At 42.3% G+C, this 18,559-nt stretch overlaps 1 protein-coding gene across 6 annotated transcripts in view; it reads right to left on the bottom strand.

Moving 5' to 3' along the window:
* The window catches only part of SLC27A6 (solute carrier family 27 member 6), a 139,752-nt gene extending 137,520 nt beyond the window's left edge, over nucleotides 1-2,232 (bottom strand). For all 6 annotated transcript variants that reach the window (XM_056514652.1, XM_056514653.1, XM_056514654.1 and 3 more), the window contains exon 1: nucleotides 1,981-2,232. In XM_056514652.1, the coding sequence (XP_056370627.1) occupies nucleotides 1,981-2,007 (27 nt within the window). In that variant the 5' untranslated portion in view covers nucleotides 2,008-2,232. The remainder of the gene's footprint in view (nucleotides 1-1,980) is intronic.
* Between the last annotated feature and the right edge of the window lie 16,327 nt (nucleotides 2,233-18,559).

Genomic DNA, 18,559 nt, shown 5'->3' with positions numbered 1-18,559 from the left:
CCTGCATTTTCCTTTAAGAAAAGAACTGTGACCTGAAATTCAAATTCATACAGAAGAGCTAGAAAGGGCCTACAAAACACTTAAGAAAAGCAATTTGGATGAAAATCACAGAAAATGAGGTTGAAAAAGGCTTCAAAACATTACTTCAAAACACCAACTTCACTCTCAGGGCTCCAAGTCTGTACCAGCTTTCCTTAAGCCACTCCTGACAGATGTTTATCTAACATGTTTTTAGCAAACCTCAAACAATACAGACTTCACAATATCCTCTGACAGTCTACTGCAGTGACTGAACAATTTCAAAATCCACCCCTAACATTTAGCATATATCTCACTCTCTTAATTCAAATCATTTGTTCATGCACCATAAAGCTGATTGCCTTCCTCTTTGCAGCATATTTGCTACACAGAAAGGATGTTTCCTATTGCAACTGGACAGCTCTCCGCAGTGTTCTGCATTGAAAGGACAGAGCTCTTATATAAAAATAAAAGTCTGCCTGAACGGCTGAGCTACAAAAACTCCTATCTGTGATGAGTCATCTGGGACAGCAGAGACGGACTTTCCCACATAAGCAGTCTGCTGGAAGCTGGATTCAGCCACTGCAAGCGATACAGCCAAAGGAAACTAACATTTACAAGCGAGAAAAGCACAGCCAAGGCATCAGTCGTGATCATTCATACTACAGCCTTCGGAAAAGAGCCACGCAAAAAACAGCATAGCTTTGGCCGTGTTGTTCAAAGGCAAAGTTAAAATGGGAAGCAGAGCCGCAAACTGGAGCGTTGGGTGGAGCTCCCGATTGTGCCTTGCCTGGCAGCACCACTCTGGGGGAAAAAAAGGAGTCAGTAAGGGCAAAGCAGAGAGAAGGGGGAGGGGGAAGAAAGAAAAACCGACCTCGGAAACAAGAGATGCGCACGGGACCAATCACATACAGGGAAATGGATGTAGGGAGGCACCTGAACCCTCAGCCACAGAACGAGGAAGGAGGCTGGGATTAGGACTGTCTCCCTTTCCAGGGGGAGTGGACTTGAGGGGGCCGATGACTTTTCTCCCATGGAATAGCTTCTCTCTGTCGGGCGGGACCCCAAAGAACATGCTGCAGGGAAGGGCAGGGCATGCAGAGCTATCTAGGGAGATGTACCGAGGCATGGCGGGGGGAGATCACAGGACAGTGGTGCAAGGCCCTACGAGGATGGCAGGGGAGAACTGGAAGTCTGCAGCTGCAGCCATAGCAGGGAAGTGGAGCAGGGTATACCACAGACTGCAAAGCCAAAGGAGGGCTGGGGAAGAAGGGGCAAGGTGAAGACGATCCACAGGAGAAGCAGCACACAGAGCAGTACGCAGAGGGTGGAAGTGCGTTGCATGGTAAGGAGCAAGGCTATGGGGGGGCAGGGTGTACAAGGGGGTGCACAGCCACGAGGGGAAAAAGCACGGCTACAAAGGGAGCAAAAAGGTGCACAGCTCATGTGTATGAAGGCTTGGGGCGAGTGGATGTGAGGGGGTTGTACCCAGCCACGAAACAACAAGGCTACGGGAGGGGAAAGCAAGGTGGTCGCAGTCACGGGAGGGCAGATCTCTTGGTGGAGGAGCGTGAAGTGGGGACGGAAAGCAACGCGTCCCCAGCCATGAGAGCGTGGTTACAGACCGGGACGCGGGAGAGCGCGCAGCCACAGGAGAACGGCGCTACAGGTGCAGCGAGGGGGATGCACTGCCACAGGAAAGCGGGGCTCCGCGGCGGGAGGCAGCGAAGCGGGGCTCAGCCTGAGGGAAGCTGCGGTGCGAGGGACACACGAGGGATGCACGCCGGCAGAGAGTGCGGCTGTGGAGGGGACAAGCGGCTGCGCAGCCACAGGACAGCCACAGGGGCAGAGCGGGGCCGGGGGGCACAGCCGCGGGGCGGGCAGGGGGCCGCGGGCGGTGTGACAGGGCCCTGCAGCAGAGGACGGCGGGTCGGAAAAGGGAGTGGGACACGGGCCACTCACCTGCGCGGCGGAGCTGCAGCAGCCCATGGCGTCCGCAGGTCTCTGCCCCGGACTGCCTGCTAGGCATCCACTCCCCGCGACTCCCCCGCCCCGGGCGGCGGCGCGGTGCGGGGCGCACGGAGGGCGGCACGGAGGGAGCGCCGGCGAGGCGGCGGGGACCGCGGGGCCCGGTCGAGCGAGCGCGGCTGCACCACAAGCGCCGCCGCGGCGCCCCCTCGTCCCCCTCCCCCCGCGGCCGCTCGGGGAAGGGGCGGGGCCCGGGGGAGGGCGGGGCCTGGGAAGGGGCGGGGCCAGTGCACTGCGGCGCGGGGGGTACCTGCCCGGCCCCGCCCCGCGCCGCCCCGCCCCCCGCGCGCCGCGGCGGCTTCCGGTGCGATCATGGCGGCGGGCGTGCCGCGCCTGCGGCTCGCCTCTGAGCTCCTTAGCTCGTACTCGCCCCGCGGCAAGGTCCGTGCCGGGGCGGTGGCAGCTGCGTGTGGAAACCGAGCTCTGCTCAGCAGGGCTCCCCAAGAGTCTGAGAGCCCGCCCGCTGAGAGGAAGAGAACAGTCACTCTTACGACCTCGTAGTACATAGCGCATTTGCCGCCAGGAATTTGTAGTAGAATCAAACACCATTTCTACACTTCTTTTAACGCTTCTAGGGATGGTGACTCAACTACTTTCCTGGGAGCCTGTTCCAATGCCTGACCAGCCTTATGGTGGAAGAATATTTTGTAGTATCTGATATAAATCTCCCTTGGAGCAGGCTGAGTTCCTGTTACCTGGAAGAAGGACTCCACCGGGCTGCAGCCTCCTTTCAAGGGGTTTTAGAGAGTGATACGGTCACCCCTGAGCCTCTTTTTCTCCAGGCTAAAACAACCCCAGCTCCCTTCAGCCACTCCTCATAAGACTTGTGCTCCAGACCCTTCACTAGCTCCATTTCCTTCTGTGGACGCACTCCAGCACCTCAATGTCCTTCTGCAAGGCCCGGAGCTGGACACAGAGCTTGAGGTGTGGTCTCATCAGTGCCAAGTACAAGCGGACAATCCACAGTCCTGCTGCTGCACTATTGCTGATACAGGCCAGGATGCCATTGGCCTTCTTGGCCACCTGGGCATGCTGCTGGATCATGTTCAGGCTCTGTTCATGTTCAGCATGCCTGGGCGCTCTTCCACCATGCAGCTTTCAGCCACCTTTCCCCCAGCCTGTAGCACTGCCTGGGGTTATTGTGATGCAAGGGCAGGACCTGTTGGTTGGCTGTATCACTTGCAGTTGGCCTAGTTGAATCTCTTACCACTGGCCTTAGCCCACTTCTCCAGCATGTCCAGTTCCTTCTGCAGAACCTCCCTACCCTCAGTGTGTCAACATTCCCACTCAATTTGGTGCCATCTGCACAGTGACTAAGGGGGTACTCAATCCCCTCATCCAGGTCATTAATAAATATATTACATAGGCCTCAGTACTGAGCCTAGTACTGGTCACCACTAGTGACCAGTTGCCAACTGAATGTGGCACCGTTCACCACCACTCTTTGGAGCCATCCAGACAGGTTTTTATCCAGCAAACAGCACATATCCAAGCCATGAGCAGCCAGGTTCCCTAGGATAATACTATGGGAGACAAAGGCTTTGCTCAGGTCCAGAAAGACAACATCCACAGCCTTTCCCTTGTGTACTAAGCAGATCGCTTTGTCATGGAAGGAGATTGTGTTGGTCACTGAGGTTCTGGCTTTCCTAACCCCATGCTGGCTGGGCCTGATCCCCTGATTGTCCTGCACATTCTGTGTGATCGCACTCAAGATGATCTGTTCCACAGCCTTCCTGGGCACTGGAGACATGCTGACATGACCTGTAGTTTCCCAGATCCTCCATCCTGTCCTTCTTGTAGCTGAATGTCACATTAGCTAACCTCAGTCCCTTTTAAAGAATGTTTACTGGCCAGCAGTTGTCTTTGAACCCAACCTAAACATATGAAGCTATGTAACTATTTTTCTTTTTCTGAATCTTAACGCAGCAGCAGAGTTACTTACTATTCTATCAACACAGTAGAATATCCATGATTAGAAATAGCATTGCAATGTCTTAAATATAAGGTGATCCTTTGACAGGCAGAATGAAGCGAAAGGGACCTTGTGACTAGAAAAGGAGTTTTGTTAGGCTTCCAAAAAACCCAGAAACTGACATGTGGGTGAGTTGTGAATCACACTGGGTTTTTATAGCTCTTGTCAGTTTAATGGCAAGCAGAATCACAGAATCATTTCGTTTGGAAAAGACCTCTAAGATCATTGAGTCTAACCATAATCCAGCACTGCCACGTCCACTGCTAAACCATGTCCTGTAGTGCCACATCTACATATCCTCTAAATAACTCCAAGGTTGGTGACTCATCAGTAACATCACAATTTTCAGATTTTATACTATTTAGTTAAAATAATGTTCTACCATTTACATGTAAAATTATATTGCTATAGTTTTCATTGTTCCACCTCATTCTATCCAAATATTTCTGTGGTATTCAAAGATGTGGCCATAAAACAACTGTTTTTCAGGAACACTCTATAGAAGAAATTATTATTTTGAGATTCACACAGTAATTGATAACAAGAAATTTGTAGCCAATTCTTGTGTAAGTTTGGAGCCATCAGAATCTCTGTTCCTCCACTTTGCCATTTATACAATTGACTATTATCCCAGTGTTTCTCTTTTCCATTTGATTTGGTATCAGAAGCATTAGGTGTATGCTATAGATGTTATTAAGTCAGTCTCTTAAATAGAAAAAAATTAAATTTTTTAATATAGTCTATGCATTTAGGACTTTTACTTCAATAGTTTCATTTAGGATCTCAAAATGTTGTCATGGAAATTAAATTCTGCCTCCTACTTTTTTGCATGTACACTAAACATGTTCAGCATGATTATTAGAAGAGGGTAATGCATTAAAACATAGTGTCTGCCACCCAAATTTGTGGACTCTTAAAAAAAATTCTGGGCAATAATCAAAAGCTTTGTACAGCTGCAGAGACGCAATAGTAACTTTATAGTGGTTGAAAAATGCCATTCTTTCATTTGCTAGTGGAGCCTTTATGAAAAAGCTTGTAAAGACATACCAGCTGTAGCATAGGTAACTGGAGTTTAGTGCAGCTATGTGACAACTGTAGAAATTATTTGAATAGATATGTGTGTTAGAAATAATCATAAGAATCTCTGCCTCCGGACTAAGGAGTTTAGTTATGTTTTTGGTAGGCATGCAGTAATAGTAGCAGCAGTAGTTTCCTGGCTCTCACTAGTGTTATTGTACTTTGTCTGGTCAGCCACACAAAGGAGAGGAAACATTTAAAGATTCTGGCTTATTCATAATTATCTGAGCTTGTTGTATTTATTTAGATTAGCATTTAATGAAGGAACTGAAATGAGACTTGCTGAATCTTAGTTCAGTAATACAGAAGTTGAACTTTAAGCATATGTCTAAGTGCATTTTTTTAATTGCTTTTTGAATTTGAATGTAATAGGCTCTAAGGCATGGTTACATCACAAGCTGTTAAAGAGCAAATCTGACTGCCCAAATTTATTGTTAATAAGAATCTACTTACTTTTCCATAACAGGTTTGAGTCTGCCCTTCTACCCTGGCCAAGAGCTTTATCTGTATTTTCATTTCATTGCTGGACTCAAAATGACAGGTAAGAGTTTTTTAAGAGAGACGGCAACAGAGAGAAGACCCTAGAATGACATAACTGCCTTTAGTACTTGAGAAAATTGAAGATTATATCCAAACTTCTTCTGTTCTGAGAAGAGAGCATTAATTGTATAGTAATATTATTTTTCACCAGGTGCAGGATGTTGACATTACTCAGTCACATTTAAAAACCTAAGGATTTTACAAAGTGCAATATAATCTATATCTTTTGTTCTATATTAATGAGAGAAATACCTTTAAAATACTGTTAGATAACATTCTGTCCTTTTTGATATGTTCTTAAGTACGAATTTTGGGAGGGAATTTTTTAACAGGCTTGGTTTGGAACTAAGTGCTCAACCAAAGGGTAGTTGAATCTTGGCCTTGTCATTAATGAAATGGGAAGCAATGCATTGTGAAGACTAAAAACTGAATATTACACCAGCAAAGTGTTGTTGCAGTCTGTGTGTTTGTCTTCTTTTTCTAATTAACAAACTGTGCTTATTATCATTCTGCTGACTTCTTCCACCTACCAATAAATCTGCATCTATGTGTGCTTGGCAACCACTCTGAATTTTTAAAAATTTCATCCTGTGTGCTTAGCCTCCATATTCCTGAGGTAGTGTTTATTTGATTTTGGCTTTTTTGGTTGTTTTTGTTTTATGGTTTTTAAAATTTATTTAAATACAGAACCACACATATCCACTCCATAATGTGCCCAGTGAATGGATTTAGTTTCATATGTATGTATCGATATAGGATTAAGGGTGATTCTGCTCATTTCAGCAGAGTACTAGTGGAAGTACATAATGAAAAGGAATTGCAGCAAACACATGGCAAATAAGCTGTTAGACTGTCTCTATGAGCAGGGAATAAAGCCCACTGACTTATTCAGACCCCTGTGGTCCTGTATATCTCAGAACTCATGTGAAACTGATCGTCTTTCTGAAAGTTAAACCAGGCCATTGCACATTTTTAAATGCTATGGAACTACAGCATAGATGCTTGTGTCAAATCACACAGGACACCAGTAACAAAGCAGAGAACTGAAGCTGTATGTTACCAACTCCATTTTGTATACTGTCAGTAATCCTGTCAGTTGTGAATTTTCAAAGTAAAAGCATTCAAGGCATCCTTCTTTGAAATTAGAAAAGTAGGATTCTTGCAGACATTTTGATTGCTGACTAAGAAAAGATACATTAGTCTGAGTTCTCACCAGCTAAGGCTAGGATTTTCTTCTTTGGTGCATGTCTGACCACAGAAGAACAGGTCAATTCAGTAAACTCTCTGAGAAAGTCAGAAAACCTATTGCAGTTCTACTTTGTACTGGAGCTCCATAAATGAGTTATATTAGGTCTGTTTCCATTTAAAATTGGAAACTCCAAAGGAAAGAGCAAGATCATAGGGCTTTTTGAGTTAATCAGGAAGGTGAAATTTTCTTTCTCCAGTCCTGAAACTAAATTTTGGTCGATTATACTCTTACAGATGTAACTTTCTGGTGAGAGGATAGAGGTTTACACTGGAGATCCTATCTGTAGGAGGCTATCAAAAACCTTCAGTGCTCATTAGAAGATTATTATTTTAGGAAAATGGCTTTCTTAACATTTTGTTTAGGTACTGCTTTGTATCTATGGTAGTACGTTCGTGCCATAATGAAAGTAAAATAGATATTCTTTGTATATTAAAGCATGGGGGTTGTGGCCTATTTAACAGCTGTTGGACTTCCTTCTAATGTCAGATCACCTGTGCATGAAGAACTGTATGAACAGACTGTTTCATGCAAGGAAAACACCTGTCATCGTTTTTACATCGTTACCAGCCTGAGCCAGAACCATGCTAGCAATTTGCAGCTGAAATGTTCCATATCCAATATCCAAGACACCAAAAAATCAACTTTTCAGAAAATGTTCTTTAAAATACCTAGGACGGTGCTGTTGTGAGTGCATGGAAGTGGCGATGAGGTGTACAGTGGTGGCATGGTAGCAATCAAAACTGTAGAATTTATTTCAGCCTTTTGAGAAACTTTTGTGTTACCCAAAGGAGATATACAAAGCCAAGTGCAATCCTTCCTGTAGAGGCTATACCATCATAATACATGATGAGCTATTACAGTCTCCTGTCATTTCACTCTCGGAGAGTTATGGCTCCCATAGTGAGGATGTAAGACTACAGATGGAGGACTGCCTGCAACAAATCTCTTACAAGGCTGCTGCTGTAAATCTCTTGAAGAAGAGTCATTGCCTAAAAAAAACTATGCTAACGGGACCTGCCATTTGTTTTCTTAAGGAAGATGAAAAGAGGAGCTGTAGAAGGAGGTACTGTTCCTTTCTACACTCCTTAATGTTATGCAAGGAATCACTCATCAAGGAAGGTTCAGCTCTTTCTCAGAATAATAAAAGAAATGAGACATGGCTATATTCAAAGTGTTGTAATACTCTGGCTTCCTGCATAGTATTTTGTATGAGAGAGAAGTAGAAATCCCTCTCCAGAGGCTGAATTTTTCAGCTTAGTTATAGTAATTGCCAGCTAATGATTGATAGATTGGCACAGGTCTTGACTATTGGTTGTGCTGAATATTTGCAGTGGGATCAGAAGTCGCATTCAACCCAGGTGCAGGCTTAAGACCAAAGAGTGCTTTACTGTGGACAGGAACACTCATTCATGTACTCAGTATAGGTGAACAGACATTGATAGAGCTCAAAATATTGTTACATATCCTATGTGTGAAGCCTTGAAAGTAGTCTTTTGAGGCTTTCAGGCTGAATTAAACCAGAAAGGTGGATACAGATTTGGGACTGTCAAGGGATCTGCAGAATTCATCTTCGTATTGTAGCTGACAGCACATATACAGCCAATACAGCTGGCAGTGACAGCTAACAAAAGAAGCTAATAGGGCCTTCACGTTGCATTTCACTGATTTTTTTCCTTCTGGTGTGTGTTCTAAAGATCCCACAACCAATGCTTGGTTGTTCTTTGAGTCACTCATATTTACATTTAAAATTGGGGTAATAAAAATTTGAAAAGCTATTTCTTTTAATACAATGGCCACCACTTCAATTACAAAAAGAAGTACGTATATGTATATAAACAGGCATTGAGATCTATTTGAAATTGCCAATCTCAGCCTGCATGTTTCCTCCGTATAAAGACGTGCTTATCTTTAAATTCATAGCGTGTACTTCATGTAGTGAAAGCCTGTAAGTGATGAAAAGAATGTTTGAAAAATCTGGTGTTATGTTAATTTTTCTGGCTTACAGAAAATATGAGGACTTTCAGAAGTTCTACACATTCATCAGCTCCTGTTAATATTGAGTTTCTTTTGGGAGAAAAAGCACATAACTTATTTAAGAAAATAATTGCAAGTGGTAGAGCCTGTGTGACCTTGTGGGCCTAGTTGGAGGGTTTCCATCCTTATTGGTCCTGGAGACCAGGATGGTACTGTGAACGTCCTCCAGTGGATATTATGTTCCATTTGCTGAGCAGTATCAGCTATCAGGCTGCCTGTGTCCTTTGAACCAGGCATGTGTTAGTTGATGCAGTGTCATACTACTAGCTCTGGGATCTAAGGCCACAAAAGAATGGCATCTGCAGTAACCACTGTAGTATAAACAACAAAGAAGAAACATTGGCTGTCAGTATTCTTGAGAAGAGCAAGTTCTAATAACTCCTTCAAGCATTTTTTCTTGTCAGCACTTTATCTTTGATTGTCAGGTCTTTGATTATCTAGAGGCTAAGGCTCACCTGGAGAATTTACAGAAGTACAGTTGCTTCTGATTGTTCATTCAAACTCAGAAAGTATTTTACAAGAACACAATCAGCCAATGTTATTTTTAGGTTTATTTTGTTTCGTTTTGGCTACATAGCTTTCATTTTACAAAATATCCCCAAAATACTGTAATAATATTCACCAAATAAGTTGTTTTTTAATGTGTAGGATTTTCAGGAATTAGATATCCTTGCCTTTCCCAAAAATATTTATTCAACCGTGTTCCAGAATGTTCCTGTTGCTCTTCGCTTCTACCTAATGCCATTCTAACTCCAGCCTCTAGTCACCTGCACCAGTTTTTCCTGTTATTAATACTTTTGTTGGCAGTTTGTATGAGCTCCTAAGTGGGAGAATACTTCCAAAATAAAAACTTGCAGGTATTAGTTGAACAAGCTAAACATGTTGTTGTTTCACTTGAAGATACATCACTCTTGAGCAGGTGACACTGAGAAATAGCTCTTTTGCTGTGGCATCTTCACAGTTGTGGCAGACAAGCAGAAGTTTTTAACTTCTGCTGCAGGACTAATGAGCATTGGATTAATGGCACAGAACAGAGACACTGGGGTAAAGGGACACAGGCAACAGGCTCAGGAGGTGGAGGAATATGGAAAGTGCTAATAACTGACTGAAGGAGTTTTTGTTATTTGTTCTGTCACTGTCCTTGTTCTCTCACTGACCAGGTTCCAGAAACCTGACCAAGGCAGCTAGCCACAGAGTCCCTAACTCTCAGAGACCCTGGGTACAAAAGTGTAGTTTTATCAATTTCGTGGCACTGGAAAAATCCTGGGCCAGGATGCAATTTCTGGTACGGACACTTTTGTAGCTATTTCTGGTAGGAGGGATTGCGGAAGAGTGAGAAGTATGTCACTTTGAAATTCAAAAGATTTCATGAGAGTTTTCAAGCTGAAGGATGGAAAAAATTTAAATGTGGAAAACTTATTTAGCAGTGCTGTGGGAACATTATACATGTTAGAGAGGTGTCATCTATCCACCAAGTCTATTGACATTAATGCTTGCAATAGCTCATTACCAGAAAGCCTCTTGTTTTACAGGTATATGAGAAGACCTCTCTTTTCTTGTGTCAGATCCTCGGAAGGTAGGGTCCAGCACACATCCACATTCCAGAAGTTTAGTTGGCTGAGTTAAGTTTAGCTGTCTGAGCCCAAGGTCAACTACTTCCCTAGTAAGAACTGTTGTAGAGAAGGCCAGAGGTGAGGGACAGTCCCTCATCTCCCTTGGGAGATGCTCTGTCCAACCTGATCTCTGTTTCTGTCCCTGATCTTGACAAAGACTTGCCATTCTGCATCTCAGCTCCTTGTTGGTGAAGTCCTCACTCACAGGAGCCATAATAAGGCTCCTGGCTACAAGCCCACCTCCCTCATTGCTTCCTAATGTGCTGTGCATTTGAGACAGCTGGAGGGTATGGCCAGTCTGTGCTTGCAAAACAGGAACAGCAAATGAAGGAAAACAGTGAACGGCAGGAAGATTTATGAGTAGATAGAGAAAACACAGGTTCTCAGACAATTTATGTTAGACATTGTACTTTGCATAACAAAATCTCCACAGTGATAAACAGTGCCATGCCAAAAGACAAATTTCAGTAGCTGTTTGTTCTGCAGGAGGAAAAAAAATGCGTATTTTTTCTTCTAAAAATATACCCCCCCCCCCTGCTTTTTTAGTTAATCACCTAATTACTGAGATAATACAAATTATGTTGGAAGTAGTGCACTGCTGTTCACTTGTTTTTCAAATGAATGCCTCACTCCTTGAACAGTTGGTTCTGTTTGGATTAATGACCAAGGACAGACTCTGGTATAGATCAGTCATTGTCTTTTAGATATCAAAATTAATTTCTAACAGATTTGGGGAAAGATTTCTGCATTGCTAAGAAGTTTAGGTTTCTAGGAAGTTGCACTTTTGAATGAGTAAAACTACTTAGTCAAAATATTTCTTAGAACAACTAGAAAACTCAGTTGCAATAAAAGTGATGATAAACTAATACTCTCAAATAGCTTCAGGTAGGGTTGAGAGATCTGTCTTCTTTTTCACATGTTATCCTATCACATTTGCTCAACATGTCAACCTCAGAGACTTTCCTGAAATACATGTCTTCCTACTGTAAAGTTTTCTTTCATCAGAGACACCAATTCCACAAAATCATCAAAGGACATATTCTGCTGCTTAGCACTGGTGGCAGGATATAGGGAAGAGAGGACTTCTTCCACCTCTCTAGTGAGTGGACCTACCTTTATCAGGGGGTAGGCTAACTTATGAAAGAATTAGAAGAGCTGACTGCATTTCATCCTCCTTTAGAGCAAGTCTTCTGTAGTAATACATTTGGGATACTGTATTTTCCTTTGAAATTTCTCGGAGAAATAGATAATCTCCATCCCAGCTAGTTAGCTTGCAGAAGGAGCCATGTTTCATTTGTAGTGCAGATCCATCCTTATGTGAAGAGGGTTAGACCTATAAGTCATAATGGAAGTCATTAAGCGGGTGTCAAACAGTGTGTGTAACACACTGGTAAAGATGAAGCAGATGAGCTACCCTCACTCTAAGTAGAGAAGATACTGGCTCCTGCTGTTCTTGTGTGTTCCTTTCTTATATCTCACTAAATATCTCTTGCAGCATTTATTCCTCCCTGTGAGCTTCTAGATGGGCATGAAGTATCAATCATTAGCCCTACTTCATGAGGATTATATTTGTTTTGTATTGTTACCATGTCTGTGTCTGTCTGTTCTAGTGTGCCTCCTCTGAAGTAGGAAAGTTGTACCCAGTCCTGAGTTGTGGCCTAGTGACACAACATGTGAGGGACTGCAGATGTTTTAACTGTGGTACTGATGCACAGTCAAGTCATCAAATTGTCAAGGGGACTGTCTGTGTCAGGGACAAAGGGTTTTCAAGTCATTAGAACAAGGAAGATGGAGATGGCAAACGTGGATTCTGTTGCCATCTGCCCTTGCTAAGATTTTAATGACTAATTGCAGACTTTATTAATTAGTAAGACATCCTTTAAGTTTTGTAGCTTTTTGCCTCTTTGCTATTTCAACTGTAGTTTTCAGTGCATTTGCCACCCCCTTTACAAAACCTTGAAGTGCAATTTTGCTGTAGGTAGGCACTGAGAAATGTGGCAGATGGCGATGAGTTTGTACCTATCTAGCTTAGAAACGCTTCCAGGGCAGATATGTAGAAGCTAATGTTTTAACCCATGTGATTTTGCTCTGAAATCACAATTCTAAACACCACACAATTTGGTGTTTCCTTTTGTAACAGCAAGAACAGCAATCTTTACCCTAAATGCTTTGTCTCCCCCTAGAACCTTTGCACAAGACACAGGAAAATGAAAATAAGGTGGGAAAATTATGGGCAGAGATGAGCACATACACTTTCACTGGATGATAATTTTCACTGATTCAGATGATGTCTTTTTTGTGTATGGGTCAGTTCAGAGCCATCTGACATTTTAGGAAATTGCAAAATCTCATTGAATCACTGTGTGGCTGACACACTTTAAAGATGGAGAGTGCTGACTGCCCTCCAGCGAGCCAAAGGACTGTGGAAGAACATCAGTGTTTGCTGCTTTTCCCTCTTCCCATACTGTGCTTCTGTGCAGCCAAAGCTGAATCTACTCACTGAGCTCTCTGAAGACAAAATCGAGAGGCAGCAGCAGTTCTGTTTGTACACGCTGGCTGGGTCATCCTTCTCAAGCACTGCTGTGCTGCACACGCTCGTCCTCTTTTGTGTTCTGGGCATTCAGGCAGAGCGCTCGGCGAGTCGCGGGTGCCGGTGGAGTTAAGGCAGTGCCCACCCGGCAGCAGCTGAGTGAGCCAGGCCTTTCTCAGCCTGTGCATAAGCTGCAGGTTCATCTTCATCGTCAGTAGGTGGCAGAATTTGCGTTGTCAAACGATGCAGAGAGTTTTTCGGTTGGTTTTTTGGTGTTTTTGTTTGTTTATTTGTTGGTTGGTTTTTTTTTTGGTTTTTTTTTGGGGGGGGGGGGTTTGTTTGTTTGTTTGTTTGTTGGTTTGGGTTTTTTTTGTTTTTGTTTGTTTGTTTGTTTGTTTGTTTGTTGTTTTGTTTTGTTTTGTTTTTTTCAATGCTTGCAACCTTCTTAAACTCTGTTCCGTGAATCAGTTTCTACGTCCTGGTAGAGGGAGCTGTGTGAAGGAGCAGGCAGGACTCCCTCTGAGGGACATGATCTATCCTCCAGCTAATGGATCACTGGCATTTGTGCTGAATTCAAGACATGGGCAAATTTGACTCTTGCATTCTTTCAGGGTTTGATTTGCCACTCACAACAGTGGTTCAAGCCTGATTCTAGGAGGGTTTTATATTTACTGAATAATATTTGCTCTTTTTGTCAGTAGGAATCTGCCTCTGAGACATGTCATGTAGGGTTTTTGGTTAACGCTAGTGGAAATCAAAGCTCAGACTACATCACCAGGTGTATATTTTTTGAGCTAAGCTAAAACATTAGGAAAATTCAGGTTTGGTGAACTTTTTAAACTGTAACTTCTTTCTGTCAACACATTTTAGGCTGGTTTGAATCTTTTGGTCACAAAAAGGGAGAATATTTGAATAATGTTTCTTATTCCAAGCACTCTTCTGATAAATGAAGACTGTCCAGGGAATATGTTAACAAGACTGTGATTTTACAGAGAAAATTTAAACATAGAAAACTGCAGAATATGAAGCAGCTCCAGATCAAATCAGTTTCCAGTTTGATAAATTAATGTTCAAGTTGCTGTATCTTCTGTGTTTGATTGTAGTACAGATTGGTCAGAAGAAGGAACAAGTGGTGAAAACAAGATCTCTGAAATAAGACTGATGTTTCCTGCCGTGGTAGGTCTGGAAATACTCAAATGTCTGAAGTACAGGGTAAATAACTTCTCTGGGCTTTAATGCAGCATAGAGAAAAAAACATTCCTGCCACTTTCTTTAATCCTGTAATTGGCATATTTTGTTGTCCTACATACAGTCTTGCATAATTCTCCAAACAGAATGAAACAGGAAGGAGCACAATTCACGCATTCCCTGAAGTTTCTGCATGTCCACGAGGAAGTATAACATTCCCATACATGGATCTATATAATATTCCAGTATATAGATCTATGAAGGAATGTCTGTTCCCCATTGCAATTTTTTTTCCAAATATGCAGACATCAAATTAGTAGCAGCATTTGAGGACAGCTTGCTGGTATGAAAACTCTTTTCAAGTGTTCACGGAGGTGAGTGAGATTTCAAGACTTTGAAACAAAATCTTTGGATCCTGGAAGGGAATTCAACTGCAAGAAAAAGTTACGGTATTACCTAGCACCTTTTTTTTTCTTTTTTAATTACACAGACTTCATAATCTTCTGCTCCACGTTCCCAGACCTTAGTGTCTTCAGGCTTGAAACCTGATTCCATCTCAGTGTCTTGAGCCCACAGAAAATTATTCTGCATGCACAACTCAATGCTCTTAACCATCATCAGCTGTATTCCCTCTAGCCAAGAGTATTGAAAGACCTGAAGGAAAATGGTATGCTGTGGTGATTCAAGTGATTTTTATTTGCTTTCTGCTTCCTTTGGGTCTTTGTACTCAAATATACTGTTACCATTCTTCTCTGAGTTTTTTCTAATTTGTCATAGCAAGAAGAAAGGGGGTTTCTTATTTGTGAAAGTATATTACTGAGGTAATGACTTCATTGCTACAGTCTTTAATAGTAAGATTCCTTATTCTTGGGGAAGTGCTCACTGAGTCACTTTCAATCATTTAACAGCAGTTCTGGCTATCCTGGGAGGTCCCAAGGTGACTGGAGGCTTCCCAGTGTGATGCCCATCAACAAGAACAGTGAGAAAAATCATCCAGGGAACTTCTGACCTGTCAGCCTGACCTCAGTGCCAGGGATGATTATGAAGCAGTGACAGCACTCATCTTGAGATGGCAATCAACTTCTGTGGCATCATGTGGCATGTACTGAACAAGCAGGTGATGAGGCCCAGCCAGCAGAGGTTTAGGAAGGTCAGGTCCTGCTTGACCAACCTGATAATCTTCTGCAACAGGGTGACCCACTTAGTGGAGAAGGAAGTGTGGATGTTTTTTACTTGGTCTTAGTAAAGCCTTTGAGACAGGGAGAGAAAGAAGGAGGGAAGGAGGGAAGGAGGGAAGGAGAGAAGGATTCAAGGAAGGAAGGAAGGAAGGAAGGAAGGAAGGAAGGAAGGAAGGAAGGAAGGAAGGAAGGAAGGAAGGATTATTAAGAATCAGGAACAGCATCTCCCTCTACATTTGAAATGAGGAAAAGGTTTATTTTTGGCTCTGACATATGTGGAAGCTGCTGGAGAGAATTTGACTGAAATATTGGAGGAGTCAATTGTTCCATTTCTGCTGGCTAGGGGAAAAAGTGCCTTTTATAAACATTGTTGCTTAATATGAGAAAATACTCTGAGTCTCATTTCAGTATTCAAATTTTATGATATGTTATTCACATTAAGATGGAAGGGTACTTTACAACATTGTGATCAATGTCTATACACAGGTTGTAAAAATATTTACCCTCTTTCAGAATTTGCAGTGGCATGGCTGTCTTGCCATTTTGTGTATTCAGGGACCTAATTTGCCACACAACTGCAGTAACAGTGAATCTAATTTGGTATAAAAGAGTAAGCTTACAGCCCTGAGACCCTTCTTTCTTTCTTTCTCTGTCTAGCCTTAGAAGTCAGACCTGTTCTGTGCTTGAAGAAGACAGCATCTTTCTTTATGCATACAAAATTCTGCTCTGAAATAGACAGAAAGTATTTTTAGTATTCAGCATTTGGATGTCAGCAGAAATATTGCTAACTGCTGTATTAAAAATAGTTTTTCATTGCAAAGTTTTAATATCCCAATATTATGTCTGTTCTTGCAGTACAGAAGGCTTTTCAGCTTAGAATAGAGTGACACACTACTTTGATTGATTTACTGATTGATTGATTGATTGATTGATTGATGGGTTTTGAAGACTGTGTTTCAGAATTTCAGAATTTTGGATGACTTCTCAGAGATGGTTGTTGTTCAAAATCATTGCTCCCAGCTTTTTGGGTTTTTTGTTCTCCGCAAGTTGTGACTTTATCTGTACTTTTAGGAAGTAATGAAATAACTATAGGAGAATATCTTCCCATTATACTTTCCTGCAGACCTCTCAGCAGGACAACTCAGTCTCAGACCCTGATGCATGGAAGGCTGTGATCTAGCAAAGCACTTTACACAGGTAGTTAATTTCAGCCATGTGCTTGAATGCTTGGCTGAATGATGATGGACTTCAAGCACATGTGTGATGTTAACTGTTTGCCTGGTGCACTGGTGCTTCAAGGAACAGCCAAGAGGCCTGAGACCTCACTTCAGGCTTCTGAGCCCAGAGATTGTTTTTTAGTTGGAACATCCTATCAAATAGATAATCTCAGAATACACGAGTAGTGTTGATACCTTTGGGGCATTTTGAGTATCAGTGAAAAAGATTACTCAAGGCTCTCTTCTCTGAGGAGGGAATTTGTCTTTGGAAGTTCCTTATTGCAGTACCACTGCACCCTTTGTCAGAGCTAGTACTTCCTGCTAGTTGCCATTATTTTATCTGAAAATAATGGCAGGACTTGCAGAGCAGTTCAGTATGTGTGGTTTTACTGCACTGCAAACATTTAGTAGCAATGCATCTTGGTGTAGCTCTCACAGATAGGACTGATGACTCTGTCCTCTGTCCAGTCAGCAAAATGGCATTGCCTTTCCTCTCTTTCCTGTATTTTGCAATGGTTTTGCAAATCAGCACATAGAAAGCCTTTGCATATGTTTAGTTAAGTGAGCAGTGCTTGATGGGTAAGCTCACATGAGATTAGTAACGAAGAGAATCTTCTCCTGTCCAAGCACTCTTCTTATCTGCAGTGGGGGTATTGCTGAGCTACAGGCTAAAGTATGTAAACAGATTACAGAGTGCTAAAGAAAGAGGACATGCATGCAGGCCATTAAAACAGGAGAAAGCAACACTCCATATCCCTGTATGAATAAACCAAAGTGTGCAGTGGGTCAAGAAGTGAGTATTTTAAACCAGTGACAGATCTGCCCTTTTTCAAAGATGGACCACAGTATTTCTCTCCTCTCTGCCCTATTCTGTTAGAACAGAAGAAGAGACGTATCTGGTCAGACCCTAGTCTGACACAGTGTTTAGGGAGATTTTTAGGAACAGAAAGAATGTACTGACGTATTTAAATACTCCCCAGATTTTACTAAGAGAACTTGATGTGGCCATTGGGATTTTTCTCCTACAGATCTTTTAACTAATTCATATTTTCTCCATGGCCTGTTATTTCTGTTGCTAGTCAGAATCAGCTTGCTGTTTTTGTTTCATGCCACCAGAGAGGAGAAAAGGATGAAGTTATGACTATCTGTGTTTTGAGGAAAGACAGTAGACTACTGCTCTTGGGACTGAGCATAGAGACACATACCACATGCACTCCTTCAAACTGGTATGTGGTCCCTGTAGGTGCTGAGAAAGGACTTTCTGTGGTGAGTACCTGTGTTTTGAAAGTAAAAGTACTGAATTACTTAATTGGAGAAAAAGAAAACACCTAAAAACTTAAACCTACAAGGCAGATAAGAAGAACCAACTTTTTAAAACTGTCATTATATTTGAAGCAGATTATTTTTTCAATTTTTGAAAATTGAAATATTGAGTGTTTGTGTAGGCTTTCTATTATATGACAAATGCTATAAAATGCTTCCTTCCTTTCTCTATTAGAGTATAATAGAGAAAGAGTAACCTCTTTGCTTTAAAATTTGCAACCCATTTCCTTTAGTAAGCTCTGTATTTCTATCTCAAAGCATAATTTGGAGTGGAAGTTGTTCCATTTGAAAGCAAATGTGTACACAATCAAAAAGTCTGAATAATATTCAGGCAGTAAGGGCTGGTGATATGTAAAAGAAAGGTCATATTTCAAAGGCAAATAAGTCTTTCAAGGATAAGCTTGCTAAATTCTTCCATTTATACAGATATACTCTTGAATTATTTTAGGATAACAGATGAAATGCTGCCTATAAAAAATTGGCTGAATTATTGTCAACAGATAATACAGAGTGATGAAGAAGTACGTTGTTAATTCACAACAAACTCTGCTTGTTTTTCCTTTTGAAGTGGGGGCAAAGCCCTTCTGGAAAC

The sequence above is a fragment of the Oenanthe melanoleuca genome, chromosome Z, assembly GCF_029582105.1.
Source record: "Oenanthe melanoleuca isolate GR-GAL-2019-014 chromosome Z, OMel1.0, whole genome shotgun sequence".
Classification (NCBI taxonomy): Eukaryota; Metazoa; Chordata; class Aves; order Passeriformes; family Muscicapidae; genus Oenanthe; species Oenanthe melanoleuca.
The sequence above is the reverse complement of the archived record's forward strand: the minus strand, read 5'-3'. Positions and strand labels throughout refer to the sequence as shown.